Below are 22,257 nucleotides of genomic sequence, written 5' to 3' on the forward strand. Positions count from 1 at the left end.
CTCCAAGAGCATCTATTATAAACCACCCTGTTCAGATCTTGTAAGTTCAGGTCTGTGGCTTAATTATGGAATCAATCCATTGTCAGATATATTATTATAGCAGTATTCCAGAAGTTTTCCATCAAGTAACACTCATTTGGCTACATATTCTTACTTTCATGCTACTCATTTAATGATACAGTAAAAAAATGCTAATTCTACTTTTCTTCATTTCTGCCCTTTCTTGAGAAATTATTTGTCTCTCTAGGCAACATCAGTGTTTGCATGGATGACTGAATACTTGTTCCAACCTCACACCTCCATGCTCCTTGAATAAATTCCAGCTTTTAAACTAAACAATCATTTCACTCATTTGTTACACCAAGATGCATTTCTCTGCAGCTTGCGGGTGACAAGGGCACCTTAGCTTTATCTGTGCAAACAAACAAGAAAAATTCTCAATTTGAGCAGAAGCATATGCTTCTCTTAGGGCATTTAAAAATGACTCTAGGGCAACTAAATTGAAGACCTCTGATTATGAACATATCCAGTGCCTTGCAAAAGTAATCAGACCCCTGACGAATGCTCTCATATTACTGAATTACCAATGGTACATTGTAATTTCATTCTGTATATTTTATTTTGAAACCCTGAAACTCAAAATCAATTACTGTAAGGTGACATTGGTTTTATGTTGGGAAATGTTTGTAAGAAACATAAAAAAATGAAACACATTGCTGGCATAAGTATTCAACCCCCACCCCCACCCCACATTAATATTAGAGCCACCTTTCGCTGCAATATCAGCTTTAAGTTTTTTGGGTTAGGTATGTACCAACTTTGCATACAAAATCAGAGGGATTTTGGCCCATTCTTCTTGGCAGATTCGCTCCAGGTCATTCAGGTTAGTTGAACGTCATTTGTGGATCACAATTTTCAAAGAGCGCCAGATTCTCAATGGGATAGAGATCAGGCCTTTGACTGGGCCACTGTAGGACATTCACCTTTTTGTTCTCTCGCAGTATTTCCCCGTATTTTGTTCCATCTGTTCTTCCTTTGATTTTAACAAGATGCCCAGTCCCTGCTGATGAGAAGCATCCCCATAGCATGACGCTGACACCACCATGCTTCACTGTAGGATGGTGTGTCTTGAGGCATGGGCAGTGTTAGGTTTGCCCCACACATAGCACTTTTGAGTTTTGGCCAAAAAGCTCTATCTTGCTCTCATCTGACCACCAAACCTTTTCCCACATCGCAGCTGGGGCATTCTCATGCTTTCTGGCAAACTCCAGACGTGGTTTCAGATGGTACTTTTTGAATAACGTCTTCTTTCTTGCCATCCTCCCATACAGGCCATTGTTATGCAGAGCTCTTGATATGGTTGACTGGTGCATCATCACTGCCAGCTATTAGATTAATGTTCGTTATATTTCATTATCATTAAATTAAATTAGTCTCTTATTTGGGCTAATATGGATTCTTGCTCTGGAAAACCAGCTATTTTATAGTGCATAGATATTTGCGGGACTACAGCTTGCACTCACTTTCTACACAAACAGTAAAATGACTCTCAGTTTTCAGTATTTGTATGTTACTTGTATGACCCAGTACAATTTTATGGCCCTAATCCAGGTGTGGGACATCTTTGGCCCTCCAGATGTTGCTGGACTACAACTTCCACCATCCCTGTCCATCAGCCTTGCTCATTGGGGTTGATGGAAGTTGTAGTTTAGCAACATCTACACCTGCCCTAGACCACTGAGAGGATCTAGTTATACCTATGAAAGCTAAATTCACTAGAACTTTTAGTCCTCATCCAGTGAGAAAGATCCATGAGCAGGAACAGTTATTTACCTCCAAACACCCCAGGCAGAATGGAAACCTCATGAAAGATTAGAAAATATAACAGACACTAAGAATGTAAAGGGGCATAGTTTCAAGGAAACTGATTTTAATGAACCTATAGTAAGTGTAATTACTGGACAAAGAAATGACAAGTGGGTTCTATACAATTCAATCACTTTGTACATGGCACAACATCTCCAAGCACAAAGGAACTTCCGCTCTTCTCCTCCCCCTGAATCTGCTCTGGGTGTCCCCCAACCCACTGGAGCAGATTTAGGAGCAGGCACAGGGGAGAAGAAGATAGGAAGTTCCATTGCATTGAAACTTGTTCCACGTGTGCAATTGTTTAGTTGGATATAACCCATAATACACTCTTTCATTAATACTTACCTTCCTTTTTTCCTAATGTGACTCCTCTTAAACCTTAGACTGTAAGCCTGTGGGCGGAGCTTGTTTTCATTTTTAATGTTTGTACAGCACCTACTTATAAAGTGAGGTGCTTTATAAATAATAAAAGGATGTAGTAAAGTCACATGCCAAAGAGGTGCAAATTTGGTGGTTCGAGCTTATGCCAATTCAGAGAAAAGATAAGATTATACTAAAGCAAGCTTATAATCAGGGGAATCTTTCCTCAGTAGCCTGGCGCTTAAGGAAAGATGTTGAAAAAAAGGAAAGCAAAATTCCTAATGGAGTTATGCACAGGCATATTTCTGAACTGTATACTAAGGCAATTATGCCTGCATATTGGAGCCACAGGCCACCATCACAGAAAGTGGAAGCAGATGTTGCCGACCCTATCTGAAGCCATTTCATGTCAATTGAAAATATATAATTGCAATTCCTAGGAATGGAACAAGTCTTTTTGTTTTGTTATATTCACTCTAACACAGATTGCAGCCAAATTGCTTTAATAATATTTGCTCTTATTTTTTGATGTAATTTAGACACATCAGTGCTGAAATTCATTCCACTAGTTTCTCCAAACAACTGCCAGTATTATTTTGAATCAACAAAATAAAAATAAAAGGGATCAATTAAAACTTAAGAAAATAATGCAAAATGCTTATCTTTCCTTTTTGACAATTCCACTTTATAAAATTGCGTCTAGTAGTGCAAAACTCTCCATTTGTCTATTTACTTTATAAATAATTTTCTATGTATTTTTCAGGGAGTTCTACTATTAAACAAATTGCAATCCACAAACCAATAAATTCTGCAGAAAATCCTCCACCAACTATGCATATGTGTGTGTGTATATTTCACTGTGACATATTTAATCATATCAGAATAACAAGAAATGAACAAGTAAATAAGATTATTTAGAAACGTATATTTTCTTACTCAAAGAGACTTGACAAACATGTGAGGAAGGCAACAGTCATACTTACCTCTCCTAGGCCAGCATTACACTGAAAGCCCCACCCTCACAATCTACTTCCTTCAAACATTACCAAGAGTGGTACGAGACAGCCACACCACAGTTAAATGGCTCCCACCCCACTTCTAATAACACAGGAACAAGCACTAGCAGACAGCCTATGCTGAATATGAACTATTTTGGCATGCTTTCTATTTAAAAGTGATTGCATGCATTTTTTTGTCACAGCTCTCTGGATTAAAAAAAAATTATAAAGAAAGAGGGGACCCATAAAAGTTTCATTCATGTTAACTTCATGTTCCTATTGGTAATGGTTCTATTCTGGCAAACTGTCTTTGAGGTGGGGACTGTTAGTCCCCACCTCAAAGACAGTTTGCCTATATATATAAGTGGCAAGGCGAGGGAAAATAATTAATCACTTGCAATTAGAGCTAAACCCTGTATGAGAGTGAGAGTACAGAAGTAGTGAGTTCATAGATAGTAAAATGCAAGGGTGTAAATAAGAATGAATTTTCTCAATAGTTATCAAGAAAAAGAGATTGGTGACTTCCGGGAAGGGTGACTTCGCTTGTGCCTGCTTTTGGGACGGGCTCCCGCCTCAAAAGAAGCTTATTCAGATATAAATCAGTCAGAACATTTTTTTTTTTGACTGATGAAATTTCTCCCGGGCAGGGAGAAACGTAGAGATCAACCTCAAAAGCCTGTTTTTGTTGGGAGGACTGGATTTCATTAATTTATGAGATAAGGTCCAGCCAACAATGCCGGACGGACTTTCGAACAAGCTCTATCTGCTTAAGCGATACGTTTATCTTTTCTTTAAAGAGAGAACGGACTAACAGGCAAGCACCCTTCTTTCTATTATTTTTTTTACTTGGTTTAAATTGTTGCAGCAAAAGGAGATTTGTCAGATTGATCGGCTTTGGACAGCTTCTGGGTGAGCTATAACTCTTCTCTGTTATCCACGAAATTAACAGCTTATCTCTGTTTCTGTCGCAAAAAGCTGTCCTGGAAGTGCATTCTAAAGATATACACAGAAGAGGGATTTCTATTCCTGATTTCTATTCCAAGGAATATTATATTGTCTGGGACTATTCTCTTTTTGGTCTATTTTATCTTGACGAATCTGCTTCTTCACGACGCCACTAACTGTTTTGATGCTGGGAACTAAATTTGTTTTGCATTCTTGAACATAGAGAGATAAGGCAGGTTGCTCTGTTTATACTGTGATGTCATCAAGCCTGGAATATTAACCCAATTGTTGCTGAAATAAGAAGTGGTTTTTCTTTATTTTTGTTTTGTTTTGTTTTCGTGGTTTTAAAAATGGCAATCAAGAAAGTGGCTGAGAATCTGGAAGTAACTATGTTTCAGAAAATAATGGATGAGATTGAGATAACGAAACAAACCCTGCGACAGGGTAGTAAGGAGCTGAAAATTGAACTGAGCAAAATGACGCAGGAGTTTAAAGAAATAGGGGATCCTGTGAGAGAGGAGAATGAGATCAGAGATGAGAAAAGAAAAAATAAAGGGAAGATACAAGCCCTGGAGATTGGAACAAATGTGGAATTGGAAAAAGATCTGGAGTTTATGGATTTTAGAAATAAAATCTACTGTTTGGAATTTAACGTTATCTCTGAAGAAATTAATGAAGATATTAGAGATAAAGTTATCAATGGCTTGGATAATCTTCTGGACTGGAATGATGTGATGGAGCTTGATATAGAGAAAATCTATGGAATTAACTGCAGCCATGTGACAATGGAAAAACTCTTAAGAGATGAGCCAGTGCATTTTGTAAAAAAGAAGAACACAGATATGACTTTACAACAGTATTTCAGCAACTTATTCAGAATGGATGGCAAGAAAATATTTGGGATAGAGGAAATTCCCATCAGACTCTTATTATATGACTATGGCTACAACAGCAAGATTATTATGGAATACTGATAATGGAAGATTGGACACTGAAATTACTGGACTTAACAGGACTATTGAAGATGGAAGATGGAACTAACAGGGATAATGGAATAATGGCTATTGAAATTATTGGACCTAACAGATTCTGATGAGATGGATTAATCGAAATGTTTATTTGGACTATGGTTATGACAATAAGATTATTATAATTATTAACGAGATGGATTAATTGACATGTTTATTTGGAGAAAAATTGATAGATATATTTCTTAAAGAATTGAAACCTCTCTTTGACTTTTTGTGGAAAGAATAAAGTAATGTTTATGAGATTTGATGATTAATTAAGATAACTACTGGAGGAAAGTGATTTTATAATATGATTTAAGAGACAGGATTGTTATATATTGTAGACCTATAACTGATTTGATATGTGACAAATGGGAAGTCAACATTTTATTTTTTTTTGTTTAATCATTTTTGTTTTGTTTTGTTTTTTGTCTTTGAATGTTTTATGATTTTGTTTTCTATGTTTTATGAAAATTTGAATAAAAATTATTGTAAAAAAAAAAGAAAAGAAAAAGAGATTGGTGACCTATAACTGTGGTTCTTTGTATGGTCCTTTGGGCTGTCACATTTATGGGTTCTGCATCTGTGCAGACCAAAGTTCAGAACCCACTAGAGCTAGGCAATACAGATTTTTACTTTGAGTTCTGCTCCCAGCTCTCAGGACACACACTTAAGGAGGCATAACCCCTGGCTTCCCACCAAGGTCCTAAACAGACCATCACAGCTCCATTCCTTAACAATCTGTATAATGAAATAACAGCTCAAAAGAAGTTCCACCCACAGAAAGCAGGGTCCACAATATCCTATGGTCCCTAGGGATGCACACAGGATTCTACCCTCATATTCTTTAGGGTTCTAATGATTTTCCTTGGACCCACAGAATGATTCTTGTTGCTACATGTAAAATGCAGATTTTCTATTATAGTTTCTAAATTAATATATAAATAGCATACTTACTTGGATCCCAGATGTATGTGCTTTGACCACAGTGTGCTGTTCTGGCATAGTGGTGTGAAACAGAAAGCTTTTACTATCATATACTGAAGGCGATAGTCGAATGGGTGTGCGTTTTATTCCTTCTCTGATGTAACGTTTGTGTCGCAAAACTTCCTGTACAGAAATCAGGCTGTAAAAAACAAATGCTTGGCAAATTTATGTTAAGTAGGCAAAATGTAAGCTCAAAACAATGTAATTATATAAACATCTATTTCATATTGCTCTTATTTTGGCCCAACACCTTTTCTGTATTTTCCCAAAACAAACAGCCAGGAAGTTATATGCCAAAGCGTTACTCATTGTTATTGACAATCAAATAAATAGCATAATATGTGACATCAAAAATGTAACTGACAAAATACTGAAATCCGATTCCTTAATTTTATTTTGTGATCTCACTCATCCTCACACTGTCATTAAAATTCAATCCAATGCATGTTTATTTGGAAATATGTTCCACTATCTTCAATGAGGATTACTCCCAAGTAAGAGTGGATAGAATTGCAACCTTTGCCACTATACGTATATTACTAATTTGGATACATATTACAGATACATATGATGCAAACATAATGTCTGATAAAGCTGGGTAGAAACACTGAAAAGGGGGCAAGAATAGTGCTCATAGCTGCCTAAAATCAAGAAAGAGCTGAAAGAATTGCTGCATTCAACCTTGGCTTCAAATCTAATATAATTTTTCTCCACTAGGAAACAGAATGTGAGATTACACATGACCCCCAAGAGCACAAAATACCACTCTACCCAGGGATAATCCCTGAATCTAGCTTTGCTGCTGTGCTTGTGAAGGGAAAGGAAGCCCACCTTGCCACTGTCCTCAAACATGTGTTTTGTGGCATGAAGGGAGACTACAAACATGATTATATGTCCAGATCTTCAGATTGGACTATGCTGTTTTAAAGAAGAAATGGGATATATATGTTTTCAAATCATATCTAAATGTATTAAGTTTATTATCATTAGAGAGAATAGAAGTGCAATTATTTGTATGTTTACTCAGAAGTGCATGCAATGGGCCTTCTGCTGAGAATAGTATGCATTGGATTACAGGCTGAATCTCAAAAATAGTGTTATGGTTTTTTAAGCACATTAAATGTGGCACTGGGATTATCATTTTTAACATATTAAAATAAAACTGGGGGTAAATCTTAGGCAAAACAATTTGAATGTGATCTTCAAAGTTCAAGGAAACCCATGCTGGCCATTGGCAATTACTTACAAAGAGTAAGCATATAATTAAAAAAAGAGTGACAAAACATTATCTGCAGAGGGCTTCATATTAACTTATTAATGAACCAGTTTTGAAGACATTGGAGAGGTGCTGACATTTTTAGTATAATATACTATAGGCTATTAATAACCTGTAAAATACATGAGCATGAAGGACAAAATATGTAAGGTGAATACTTTGAACAGCTATTAGTAGACTACAACTATGCTATGATGTATTTAGGCATTAAGACTTAATCTCTTCCTGAAAATTATTAAGATTTTGTAGCCTCTTCTTACAGTTTTCTTTCTATAATACTAAGGAGTTGATGCATGAAATTCTGAAAAAGCAAGTACACAACTATATTCTTTTGTAAACAACATTTAAAAGTCTTACATCCAATCCAAACTATAATGATTTTAAATAATTTTTTATGTTAGCCATTAAATGAATATTCAAACCTTTGAGACTGAGTCTTCAATATGGGGACAATAATATGTGGACTATAACTTACAGGGCTGTAGAAAGGTTGACTGAGATGATATGAGTGAAGTGCTTTGAATACTCTAAATATCAAGCATTATTATAGCCCTCAATTTAATTCTTAGTTGATGTAAAATTGAGGGACTGAGATGGACATCTGAATTTACTCTGACAGATACCACAATGTACTATGAAGTTAATTTTTAAATGTCCCTTTCAATCACTTATTTGTTTAACTAAGTCCTTAGTTTAGGGCTCAGGAAAAGTATCAGCAAATTTACTTAGAAAAATGTGTTCCCTGAAAGGGTCATAATAATCTACAGCTAAGTATTCTTTGGTGAGTCCTCTGCAACCAAACTCCAATGGACACAAATACTGTATATCTACTGTTAGTTTTGACAAATTGGCACATATTATAAAAATATTCTATTACAATATGAGCTGGAAGCACACAGTTTCTAAGATATTTTCACTCTGATCTTAAAACACTTATTTTGGCATATATACCTGCAAAGCCACTGAAATATTCCTGTAACTTCACCATTGCTGGAAGAAGTGATGTTGGTATTCCTATTAAACTTCTCAAGAGCACACAGGTTTTCTGTAGATGCACACCATGGTGTCAACATGTAAAGGCATGCATTTAACATTTCATATTTTGTGCACTCTCTCTTCAAAATACATTTGGCTCAAGGAGGGTGCATTTTGCAGACTTTTCATTAGTTGAAAAAAGGAAAATTGTCACTTCCCCAAAGAAAACTTGACCTGTCTGCTGGAATAATGCAGAGTCTGTCACTCTTCATAAGACTAGTAGCTTGACAAAATTATCCTTTAAGTAGTTTTCACTTTTCATGCCAAATGGCTGTGTATCAAAACAAAGATGGCTGTCAACATTCAGTTTTGTTTTAAGCCAAAAGATATGTAGATAGGGAGATAGCAGTACTACATGGACCTCAGGTGTGCTGTTTCCACAGGAAAACAAAGAAAACTTTAAAATATAGAGAGTTGCTACAGTTGTAAGCTGCGGTGCCCTGCTATAAGAGACATGTCACTGTTTCCATCACCTTTTCACAACACCACCTCTGAGTCAACCTTTGCTATTTGCTGTTTTTCCTTTCCACAGCTACCATTCCCTCTTCACTTCCTCCTTCTGGCCAATTCAAAAGCCCCAAGGGATTATCACAGTGCTGCCATTACTTTTCCCTCCTCCTATGAGGAGGAGTTCCAGCATGTGTCAGTCCCAGCATGTGACTGAAAGTGATGTCAAAGGATTCAAGAGATTGTCCTTATAGTATAGTCTTATTGTGGACTTCATCATTCATTTTATTGATTTACCAAAAAATTGCTCTTGAACTAATGAAATCAGTCACATGCAGCTCCTGAACCAGTTGGGCTGTCCCAATCCATACAAATGACCAGTCAACCCAACGTGGTAAGAGAGTCATTGATCTAAACTGACAACCTTTCAATTACTACTCAGCACAGGATGCTGGAATTGATGGAGAGTGTTTTGACAGATGTGGTTTGCTTGCTTGCTGAATGCTTCACAGAACACCATCTGTGTACAAATAATACAAAAGCACAAGTCACTGCTTTTCATCTTAGAAATTATGATGCTAAGCATGAATTTATCATCATCTGGTATGGGGTACAGTGCACCCACTACATGAATGCAGAATGCCTCGGAGAATAGACTCTCTTTCAGATATCACACTGAAAAGACCAAAGCAAACTTTAACATCTGAAGCAACATCGTAGTAAGTTGTTCTCTTCACTTTGGCATGTGCACTTACCACAACAAAGGCTACAAACTTTTAGTATGCATGTTGTTCCCTATCATGTATAGCAGTGCACCTTTACTGCACCCGTTCTTGCTCTTTTGGTGGCATATTATCTTTAAGAGGTTCACTTCCAACAGACGTTTGGGATTTGCATTTGCACCTCTGGTGGAGAGCACGATAACAACCCAAGTCTTCTCACGGGAGGCACATATACAAAGGTCAGGTCAATTATGCCAATATTTTGCTACTCTTCCCTGAACATGTTAGTGCAATTTGAAAACTACACTCATAGAAGCTAAACAGTGTACTCCATATGTCCAATTGCTTACTATTAGCTATATTATTTGATTATTGTTGTGCAAATGAAGTGTCTACAGCTGACCAGTGAATGTATATTTGCTCACAGATACCACAAGTATGGACACAAAACAGCAAGCATCTTATGTTTCATTATCTTTGGTCTCCTAAAGAGCACAACACAGTTTTACCCATTCTCTTCTGAAAAAGAAATCACTCACAAGAACCCATAATACGTAATAAATTTGTGATCCAGTGCTGGGATTTCTAGGGTATACCTCAGTAATACAGCACATGCTTTACATGCAAAAGGTCCAAGGTTCAATCGCTGGTGTCTCCAGGTAGGGCTGGGAAGACTCCTGCCTGAAACTCTAAAGAACCATGGACAGTACTGATAATGCTGGGCTAGATGTACAAGCAGTCTGATTTGGTATAAGGCAACTTCCTATGTTCTCTGAACAAAAAGCCCTATAGTGCACATTGTTATACTAGTGCTGTTTAGCTATTTTTTTCAGCCATTTGCAAGAGGGCTTGGAGTGAATCAAAGCCCCTCTGAAATTGTGGAATGAGAATTAGTTTTTCCAAAATCTTTGCAAGGGGTGTGGGCTCCCACTTACCTTAACTACATAAGTTAGCCAAGGGATTTTTGTCCTTTTTCTTTTACTTTAATTCAGTGCCACTCCCTCCATTTCCTAGAAGGGCTTCAGAGCAATGTATGTCACATCACTCCCAGACCACCTCAGGAAGGATGGTCAGAGGGAAGCATTACATATTCTGCAAAGTGCAGGTGGTGGAAAGCCAGTGGCATGGAAACCTTGTTTTAAAGTAACAAAAAGAGAGCAAAAAATCCCTTGGTACAGTTAAAGTAAGTTACAGCCCACCCATCCTCACACAGAGAAATTTTGGAGAATATTATTCCTCTTCCAAGAAATCAAGAGAATATTGCACCCTATATTTGTAGAGATGCATTTTTTTCATGAAACTTGCCAGACAAATTTGGCCCAGCACTATACTACCCACCTTTTTTATATAACCTGAAGTGTTCAATTTAAAAAAAAAATGTAAGAAAACTTTCATAATTTAACCCTGCCATCTGAAGTGGCCCAGCCCTAGAACTCTGCCATTTTGTTCATTCAGCACAGCATCCACAATAGCAACAGGAAAAAGCAAAAGGTAATTGTTTTCCAGCTCTCATTAAGGAGAACAATTTACCATACCATAATTGTTTTATTTGTTTAGCAATATGCCATTACAAACATAGAGTATTCAAAGCTGAGACACAAATTTAGCTCTTAAATTCCTAGCTGCCAGGGCAAAAAAGGAAACACGCAATGGCGTATATATTTCTTTGTCCGATAACAAAAAATACACAAACTCACTTGGTGAAACAAATTTTTTCCTACGGCTAAATTCAGACAAATATTTCTAGAAGAACAATTTAAGAAGAACAAACGCAACCTGCAACAAAAGTTTGCAGTGTTGAGAGCGCCTTCCTGTTAACTGTTCCAGTCAGTCAGCAATGCCTTCTTATGGTATACATTGTTTAAGGTTACACATGTTCTTATTCTGAACTTGTTAAGTGAATTCCAGTGCCATAATTCTGCTTGCGGAATAGCTTTTGATCCAGTGGAGGTGTCTACTAATGTAAGAGAAGGGGAGGAAATTTTTGTCAATTCTCCCTTCCACCTGTGTCCCCCTCCCAAATCTGTTCCAGAGGTTTGGGAGACTCTTCAGATCAGCATGGAATGGGGAGGGGGTGCAATGTGTTTCATATTGAAATATTAAGATACCTAATATGTTCCTTAAAATTCCATGGGTGGACCCCATTAAAAGACAAAGTTAATACCAGTGACACTTATTTCTGGAATATTATAGAGTGGAGCTATTCAGCTCTGACAAATTTGTCTAAATGATCCATTGTTTTTGTGCATATATTACTGTATGATTTAGGTGTAGTGTATCAATGTTGATAGGCTCTATATTTACTTGCCTTTGATGCCTTGTTATGTGTTTATAATCTGTTTTGCAATGTCCTATATATGTTTCATTACACCTAATATCACATCTGTGCACGCATCTGAATGATAGCATATTTTCATTAATTAGAGGTTATAAAACAGGGAACCACTACAAGCTTGTGATAATTAGATGAAATAAATCCTCCATGATGGGACTAGCATCTTCAAAGCTTTTCATATTCCAAAACTGTCATTTTGTTCAGTAACACAATCCAAGTGTTTGCAATAACTGTTTTATCCACTTTTTAATGTACGATATTCTCACAACATTCAATGAAGTCATTTAAGATATTTACCTAGTTCTAGACAACTGTGAGAACAATGGTATGTTAAGTTACCAAATACTAAGCAGACATTCAGGGTTCAATAAGTGTTTCTTCCTAGATGAATGAAGAACCAGGAGGTTCTACTACCTCAGCCCCAAAACGACAGAGAGAGTGTCTCAAGATGCTGAAAAAATACGAGGATGCTCTTGGTTTTTGCATTTTTTCCTACTACTGCAGCAACACCACAAAGAAAAAAAAAGGTAAAAAATAGATATACAGTTCACGCTCTTTTCCTTGATTGGGGTACGTTCTACATATCAATTCCTGTTAAGTATTCAAAAATGTTTTATGAGGTTGCCTATAGCCTATTTCTATTCCGACAGTTTCAAATAAAATACAGGCCAATCAAACGCTAATTAATGCTTGTGTACTTAGGTTTCCAAAATGTTTACTTCTAAGAATTACTTCTAGTTGTGGTAATACCACCTGCTCTGGAACTAGAATCTATGAGAATTCACAACATATACTTTTGGAGCAAATGCAGAAAATAGGTTACTTAGTATGTGCAAGGCTTGTCTAGTGAAGACCCTACCAGCTCTATCACCCTCTTGCTCCTCTACACTTCTAATAATACATTCATAGCAGGCAACTACTCCGCCTCTTCCTCACACCAGAACATAAGTCTTAAAGGATCTGTTGTCTGAATCACATGCCAATTTATTGAATCAAGTTGATATTCTGATTGGGAACATTTGCACAGCACTTCCAGTATTCAAAGCACTTCACATATAACTGTAATCTTCACAACAATCCTGTAAGGCAAGTACATATTATTATCCACACTGCAGATGTGTCAGGGGGGGGGGGAGCAGCAACCCTACATCTACTCAAAAGTAAGCTCCATTAGGTTCAATGGGACTCACTCACAGGTAAGTGTGTACTGGATTGCAGCCTTAAAGTCTATAATTTTTTTGTCACTGAAGCATCTACAACTAAAATTATGTGATATTTTATTACTTTTCTTTAAAAACACAGATTTAAATGTGCAGCTACCAAAGCACAGCAGTTGTTGAACTAACCAGCAGGAGTATGATTTCAGGAAAGATTTGCATGAACCAAATCAAAAATAAATAAATGTATAAATAAAGAATAAGTATAATTTCAGCTTTTTTGATCCAAACCCAAGACAGAAGAACTTTGAAATCCTTATTTTTAACACAAGTAGAATGGCAAAATTTTACAACTCACTTTTTAAAATACTTTGGCTATGATATTATTTGCGAACCAGTATCTGTGGCAGAGGCCTACAGACAACTCTGCATAAACATCAACTCATTTCTTATCAATATGTTCACTGAAATAAACGTTTACAGTCAAGAGTTCTGTGCAATGTGTTTTTTCAGTTTGCAAAATAGAGTTCAATTTATAGACCAAAGGGTCCAATCTTAAGACCTGAAGTCAAGTATTTTAGTCCAAATATGACTGAGGATTGTTTGTTATACCAGCTTAACGTCACTAACTATGACTGTGCACAAGCAAAAGGACATTACAGTGATACAAATGTTGAGCTGGAAGATTGTAATGGCATAACCATTACATATAGCAGATACAACCCAGAACTATTAAAATTAGTATGTGCTTTGCCATGGTCTTTTAATGGGATGTGGATTGCAGAATATTGGTCCCACAAAACTGCAATAATACATGACAGAAAAGTACTCAACAGATCGAGAAAGCAGCAACTATGCCCTTCATTTATGAGCCATTCTAGTAATCTGCTAATCAGTTTCACCATGTACAATATTTAGAAATTAAACTGCCCTAACATATAACAATGCCCAAACATTCATTTTAAGAAAGCTTGCAATGTGTTATGTTGCATTACAGGCATATTTATATGTGTACAGTAAGATGGTTGACAAGTCAGCTTAAATTAGCCATTCTGCTCTGCATGAAAACATTTCCTGATTAAAATTAAGTAAAAACATACTTACCACAATATTCTTCTAATTAAATATCCTCTTATCCATTTCTGAATAATCAGGACTGGTGAATGACAAGATAGAACATAATTTATCTTGGAAATTATCTCTCTTACCATTTTCATTTCTTCCTGAAATGTAGTTTCCTACCAAAAAAGAGAATGTTCAGTAAATGTGTATTAAAACAGATTTTTCTGAAAAGTTATATACTTTTTTAGATTACATGTTATGGATTAGGCATATTGGCCAATGCATATCCCCTTGGTTTTCACCCGCAAATGTTCTTGGTATATTGTTAATAAACTGTCTTTATTTGAACCTCTATCATTGAGCTCAACGAAAAGATCATAAATCTTACACTCTCCACATATTCTTTTTTGCATGGGAGCAGACATTAAGGCATTCTTCCCTTGTGATTCTCCACACCCTTCACTTTACATTTAGCAGTTAACTAGTGAGGATAACCATTCCAGTGCAAGTACTGCTGCCCTCACCAGCTGGGAAGTGGACTAGGGCAGGAATACTCACATAGCTGCTGTCAGAGTTAAAGGTGCTAAATGTTACAGCAGGGATGCTGTTTTTGGAAGCATCTCAGCAGCACTGTGATGTCTACTCCTGTCTTGGTAGGCAGGACTCAAAGAGCTACAGCTTATCATTGACTATGGAATTTTCCCTTTAGATCTAGCAACGTTCCATCATTTTATCATCTTGTTCAATATATATGAATGTTCTAGGTAAGAGAGTGTAGAGATCTGGAGTGAGATATGCTGGCAGCCCTCAATTCATGCCTGTCCAGACCCCACTTCTACAGGTTCTCTTATTCAGACCTGGTTGGCATGACACAAGTGGTGGAGAACCTCTGGCCCATAAGCCCATCTTGGCCAGGCAGGGAGTCCAATTTGGCTCTCAAGGCTATTTTGCCCGAACCACATTCCCCTGTTAAACAGCTGATGTCATCAAGTGATGAGGAGGGGAGAAAGAAACCTGCCTTTTGATAGCATCAGCTGCAAGTGAGACTTCTCCTGCTTGCTTCTGATGCTTGCAAAAAGCAGGGTTCTTTCACCCCCTTCCAAGGCCCATTCGAATGTGACAGGGGGGCTTGGAGATGCTTTGCTCCTCCCTGGTCCTCTTTACGTTTCCACAGCACCGAGCTGAGCCAAGGTGTGGCTTAGCATGTCACCCAAATCCAGGCTCTTGTTGATCTTTCTCCTCACTATCTGCAAGCTCAGCTTAACCATTCAGATGACACACTCAGCACAGGGGAAAAAGCATTGGGGAGGACACAAACAGCTGCAAGCTTCTCTCCAGGAGGCTGCACATTCATACAGTCCTAATAAGCTATGGTTTGCTTTGCTATGTCGTATGAACTAGATTTCAATGTATTATAATGGCTGTCTTGACCCCACCTACAAGCAGCATTCCAGACAGACAAAGAGGGAAGGGAGCAGAAGACCTGTAGCACAAACTATGGGAGCATTGGTCCTGAGCCATGATACTAACCCCTACCCAACAGGCAGAGACTCCCAGAGCCAGTAACCTTTGAGCCAGGTGTCCCAAGCACTCTCACAAAGGGCCTCGTGTTCCCTTGTCAGTGCAGGCAGTGCATCCAATAGGAGCCAAAGCAGCAAAGACTGAGCACTAGGATCCAAGCCACAGTACTATTCCTTTAAAGCTCTATACTTCTCAGGAAAAAGTCACCACCCTGAGCTCCTTCTGGGAGGAAGAGGGGGATATAATTTGTTTATTAGATTTATATTGGTTGGAATCTGGATAGGGAGAATAGTCAGGAAAATAAGGACATTGGGGACCTAGGAACATGTTGGAACAAGTTTTCTTGAGATTAGTCTGCAGCACTAATGGACCTGTCTCTGGCTGTCCATGTTTTCTAGCCCATGATTACACATTTTTCTCTAGAGTTCCTCCTTTATGCTTGTTGAGTACTGTCACTATCTACCTGACTCCTCTTGCTGGATCTGTCCTCTCAAAGGTTCTGTGGGTTTGGCCAAGCCAGGGCTGGGCAAAAGGAAGTTGCATTAAACAGAGGCAGACTATTGGTCCATTTAGTTCATATTGGCAACACTGACTGGCAACAGCTTCCCGGGGTTTCAGGCACAAGTCTCTCCCAGCCCTACCTGGAGACACCAGAAACTGAACATGGGACTTCAGAGTTCAAACATGATCCTTTAAAATATCCATGCTCCTCCTTGAAACGTTAAGGGCCCTCTCACTTTAAAATGTCTAAATAAATAAATGGGGTTTTTTAACTAGCATATATTGCCAGGGATATAGCCCATTCATACAATAAGAACTTCAAAACAAAATAAAATGTGTACTTGTTTGTTGACACTGAGCAGGGAAATTATTCTTAACCAGAAGCTATGATGAGTCCATTTTGTCATAGAAAATGCATATTGAAACTATGTCTACAAAACTACCCCATCTGTTATATAACTGTCAATCATTTCAAGTGCAGCAAAGTCATTTACTTTTCTGAACATGAGACAGGGAAATGGAAATGGACTGCCTTCAAGACGATTCCAACTTATGGAGACCCTATAAATAGGGTTTTCATGGTAAACAGTATTCAGAGGTGGTTTACCATTGCCTTCCTCTGAGGCTGAGAGGCAGAGACTGGCCCAAGGTCACCCAGGGAGCTTCATGGCTGTGTGGGAATTCAAACCCTGGTTTCCTAGGTTGTAGTCCAACTCTCTAACCACTACACAACACTGGCTCTCTGAACATGAGACAGTACTGTACTCTAATAACCTGGAGCTATTATCAACTTTTAAAGGACAATAAAAACAGTAGGGTTTTTTTGCACTGAAATGTCTACGAGTAATCTAAGAGTATAGTTTCTAATGAAAGAAAAATGAGTTTACTTCTTTAATGTTATTTATATTCATTTTAAGAATTCACACTTCTGGTAAAGCTTAAAGCTAAAATACGTTTATCTAATTTGTCTCTAATTTTTTTCCAATGTTCTTTAAGAGCCAATTTAGATGTTACTCAGCAATAAATAGCAAGGTACAAAATGAGCTGTAAAAACATTGTGGGCTCTCTACCATGATCTAGATGCAGATCTCACAGTTCAAAGAGCATTGTTCTCAGCACATTTTTAAACAAATGGCTTCAATCAGCCTTGTATTTAACAAATTGCCTGGTATCCATAGGGGCGTCTAGGAATTCCATACAGGCTCCACCAGTTTGATTAGTTTCTGTGCTGACTATAGAAGAAGGAAAGGGAAGTCTGTCATTCAGCTCTGTTCTCTTCTGCCAGCCTGTTTGGCAAAAGGCTTTTTTTTATTTTGCTAGTGTGCTTAAGAGGCTAATATCCTGTATTTCCATGCTAGATGTGAAAGAGGGGACCCCCCTCCTCTGGGGCCTGTATTAAGACACATGCTACAAGCTTCTTAGCAGGCTAGTAAAAAAAATGCAGCCTAGTCATTTTTGAAGGCTTATTTTCAAGGATGGCTTCAATGAAGAAACAACTATATTTGCATTTGGAACATTTTATAGCACCAAAGAAAGAACCAATACTGTGATACCAAACACAGACATGAATTCTAAACTCAGCACCTGTACAACCATTGTTTCCTCCATCTCTAAATGTTTTTGTTAATTAAAACATTTAGAAGTTTAAATTCTATGAAAACATTCATTAATGTTGCAGATATCTGATGAGCAATAATTGCAACTGTATGCCATGATTACTTGCCAGAATATATGAATACTTGCATGCAGGGTTCCCATTTTCTTCTACAAGAAGCAAACTGCCCAATGAAATCATTACATTTCACAAAGCAGATACAGAACTTTGAATGCACAACTGGAGTCACTGGATATCAGCCAATGGCTACATGATTATTATAACATAGTTGAAGCTTAATAGTCCTATGAAGGCATGCCTAATAAAACCAGATTGCTTACCTTTTCAGAAAGAGGGCAAAAATCAACATAAAGGCTAGGTGTAAATGGTTTATATTTTTCAGGAAGCCTCCAGTCCTCTATTATTTCCTCATCGGAAATGACATAGTAGTCCAGGGCCTTGAGTGAAAAAATGCTGTTAACAACAATATGCCTATAGGCTATTTTCAGGCACAGTGGAGTGTTGAACAAGGTGAGCGCAGTCAGCTTAGGGCAGAAAGATAATGAATACACATTTTCCAGTGTTGAAATGCCATTGTCATGAAGATACAGTAGTTGTAGCTCTGCCATGTTTCCCCAAAATACCGGGCCTGGAAGCTCTTCTAGCTGAAATAGCATTGAAACATAATTTTGGAAGAGGGGAGAAAAAGCAAATACATTGTTAAAAGTGCAGTGTAAGTAACCCCTCAAACTAAAATTGCCTCCTTAGCCAAGGAAAAGGCCCAGCCAATGCTCATCTACATATTGTTATTTATATAAAAGTATGCCAGTGTAAAAAACTTCACTGAAAAACATTCAGGATGAGCATGTCTAAAAAGGGGGGTGGGAACTCACCAAAATCATTCAATTTAAAGCCAGTCAACTGACAGTCCTATATGATGAGATCACGTGGCTAAAATCAATGGATGCAATCCTAAAGGCTGCACAGGGAACCTGCAGATAGATACACACCAGCTTCTGCATATGCATCAGGAGCCTCTATGTTTATATTGGGATTTCAGAGGCACCCTGTCCCTGAGCTATCCAAAAAAGTTATTCCTATTAGCAGGGAAATCCCCTGCAGTAATATTTTACTGCGCAAGGGACTACACTCAGTGCTGGAAACTGGGGGAGACTTGATGCAGGGCCAACATCAAAGACAAGCATCACCGGGCACCTACCAAACCCCACATCCTTACAAGTGTCCCACTGTCAGTCCCCAGAGCCTCCAGGCACTCCTGCTCCTTGCTGTGCTATCACTGCCTTCTCACTTGCCCTTTCTGAGCAGGCAATTGGTAACAAGAATGAAGAGAAAGAGAGCAGCATCCTTCATATAATGTTGCACTTTCCCTCTGGCAGTTGTACACATTTAGCCCAGCGGAAATGGACAAAAGAATGGGAAGTGGGAACACTGAGGTGATGGATCTACTTAGGGAGGGAAGAGCACTGAGGCGGCCTTGTTCATGGACCCTTCAAAGCCTGGAGACCGTATTGACCTGATGCTCATTCACAGGCATCATTACAAATCCCAGGTGAAAATTAGAGTTATGAATAATATAACGCTATCTAATTTGTCTGTAGGATATAATTTTAATAGGTTGCATTCAACTGGCACCTTTGCACAAGTCCCAACCCTCCAGAACTGATTTTTTTGGTGGGGCACTGGAGGCTACAAGAAAAATTGGCAAAAATAATATTTTCTCTTCCATTAGCAATAGCACTTGGAAAATCAACTGAATTCCACCAAATGTAATGATTCTTTTTAATATAATTGTTTAGCAAGTCTAACTCACTTTAAATGTCTATAAATGCCTATATACAATTTGGACTCTGAAATATGTTTCCACTGAACTTTTTATTTCATGAACCAAACCATCACAAAGAGAAGGGAACATCAAAGATGTGAATCATCACTGAAAACATCTTATCCCATTTTGTTCTGACACACATATCAAAGACAAGTTCCCCATTCACTTCAATTGGAGGGTCAGAGCCAGCAAGTGAGAAAATGGACATGAGAATCTCAAATGAATGTTTCAAAAACAACAGGTAAAAAAGTCCAGACTTCACAGAAACATGTGGAAAAATACAATAAAAGAAACAAGGAAGACTAGTATAGGGTGTTTTTTCCCCACTGCCATTTTGGCCCTTAATATCAACATTTTAGGATATGACTCAGAGATAGAGGAAAGATCTATCAGTTTATAGTTCTTCAGACAGCTAATTTCATACTATCTCCAGAAATACAATTTTCACAGTACTGAAATGGCTGCATTTCTATTACAATAATGGCCAAAAGAAACATGGAATGCTACACTACCCGATTCTAACTATGGCACACCCTGTTGTTAGGATCAAAAATAATAAATCATGGAAGCACTTGCAGCATAGTATAAGTGAAATCTACATCAATGATCTATACATGCAAACACAAAAAACCTGTTATTTCACCAAATTATACTTTTTTACGTTTATCTTTTAAAGACACTGTTGCTCACCTGATTGTTATGGAGATCCAGTTTAATTAAACTAGTGCAACATTCAAGTGCATCAGCATTTGTAAGGAAATTACCAGACAAATCACATATTTTAAGCGAAACACAATACTGTATGCCTTGTAGATTGCATAAATACTGAGCATGTAGTCTAACCATAACAAGATCTCGCAGCTTCTTTACATCATTTTGATCAGCAGTTTGTCCATATTCAAGTAACAGCTTTTCAGAAGCAGAAACAAGGTATTCTGTAAATTCCTCCTCCATGGTTGTTTATCTCTTTTAAGGTTTATCCATGAGAGATCTAAGGGTGGGAAAGGATTACACAGTAGGTTACATTTATTCAACTTTCAAAAGAAAAACTTCAAATACCCTAAGTAAATATCCAACTGCTTGTTACAACACCTCCTGCTTTATAAAAGGACTAGCCACAACAGGGAAGGCAAAGAGGGGGGGAAATCTATCAGAGCATTTGAAAACATGTAAGCAAGTGACAAATTCTGCTGTTTTTGCATGTTATCAGAACAGAGAACATTAAAATGCTATGCCACTAAAAATAGATAATATAATAAACTGGTATTTCATGCCTACAAGCTGGAAATTCTCATACAAAAACACACCGAATTGCATTCTAGACCAAAGTATTTTCCAGAAACACCGCAAGAGCTTTCTACTCAGATAAAAAATTAGTGGTTGAGGATGAGCAAGGTTTTTTTTTGTTCGTTCAATGGTAGTGTCATTTAAATATATTTCATATTTAATCTTTTTTGTTATCATGCTTTACTGCCCTACATCTGTGAATATGAGACAGGTATATGTGTGTGTATATGTATATACACACATATATATGCCACACATATACAGAAAGAGAAAGATCTGGAGTTTAGTAAACCAACTTCATTAGGAAGTATATCATGATGAAATCAATATGTGGAATTTGGCAGCTTCCAAGTACTCTCAGAAATACATCCTATTTTCTTGATTTAAAAATCCCAAATATTATTTTGAGACAATTGCTAATATAACTTGGCCTTTATTTAAAGAATTAGGAGTACTCAACAGATTTACAACCTCTACATAATCCTCCCATCTCCTTGCATCTAGGGATCATAGAATGTCTATTATATAGAATGGCACTCCCCCAAAATAATCCAGTGATTTATGTCATCTTGGCCACCCCAAAACACAAGCTCTTCTCACAAACCCACTGCCTCTTATCAACCAGGAAGGCTTTTGTAACTGAATCAATAGTTGCCCTTTAGAAACCACCCTCATTCTACATTCAGTCAATATTATTATTATGACAACTCCATTATCAGCTAAAGCACTGTTGTCAATAGTACTTTAATAAAGTATATGGTTCATCTGTTTTACCTGCTGTCTTGTATATTACCCTATCTCACCTGCCAACAGATGGCTGTCCAGCTTTTCCTTAAACACCTCCAAAGAAGGTCTTATGGCACCACACTGTTAACTAACACATGTCATAGACCCTTGCTATAAACTTCAGAAAAACTGAAAAGTGACATACTCCAAACAGCTGCAGACATACCATAGTGGAATCGGGGGCAACAGAACACAACATACAGATGTGTACTGCTAATATCATATGCCCGTGAAGAGAAACACTTGACCTGCATGGCATGTCCTCTTGTCTCCAATGATGCTGCCCAACACCTGCCAGTAGGGGCACATCCTCCTTCCACCCTTGCTAATAGTCAGTGAAAGCAGACATTTCCTACCTGCATCACCTCTTTGGCCACTGCTAGAACCCCTACAATATCCACACTGAACTAGTAGCTTCTTAACAATCAAGATGGGCATTCTGTTTCCGTCATTACTTCCAACCAGTGAGCCATATAGCCAGCCCAATGCAATTAAGCAGTCAGCTAGCAGCTGGGATTA

General features: G+C 37.7%; 1 protein-coding gene across 11 annotated transcripts in view; it reads right to left on the minus strand.

Annotated features, from left to right (window-relative positions):
* LRRIQ3 (leucine rich repeats and IQ motif containing 3) overlaps positions 1 to 22,257 on the minus strand; it is a 69,547-nt gene that overhangs the window by 38,886 nt on the left and 8,404 nt on the right. For all 11 annotated transcript variants that reach the window (XR_009763577.1, XR_009763578.1, XM_061633432.1 and 8 more), the window contains 4 exons: positions 20,356 to 20,656; positions 18,161 to 18,484; positions 14,246 to 14,379; positions 6,140 to 6,308 (listed from right to left, as the gene is read on the minus strand). Coding sequence is in view for 9 of the 11 variants with exons in the window: in XM_061633432.1 (XP_061489416.1) it covers positions 6,140 to 6,308; positions 14,246 to 14,379; positions 18,161 to 18,484; positions 20,356 to 20,619 (891 nt within the window). In the remaining 2 variants the exon portion in view is untranslated. The remainder of the gene's footprint in view (positions 1 to 6,139; positions 6,309 to 14,245; positions 14,380 to 18,160; positions 18,485 to 20,355; positions 20,657 to 22,257) is intronic.

This window comes from Rhineura floridana, chromosome 6 (assembly GCF_030035675.1).
Source record: "Rhineura floridana isolate rRhiFlo1 chromosome 6, rRhiFlo1.hap2, whole genome shotgun sequence".
In the NCBI taxonomy this organism is placed as follows: Eukaryota; Metazoa; Chordata; class Lepidosauria; order Squamata; family Rhineuridae; genus Rhineura; species Rhineura floridana.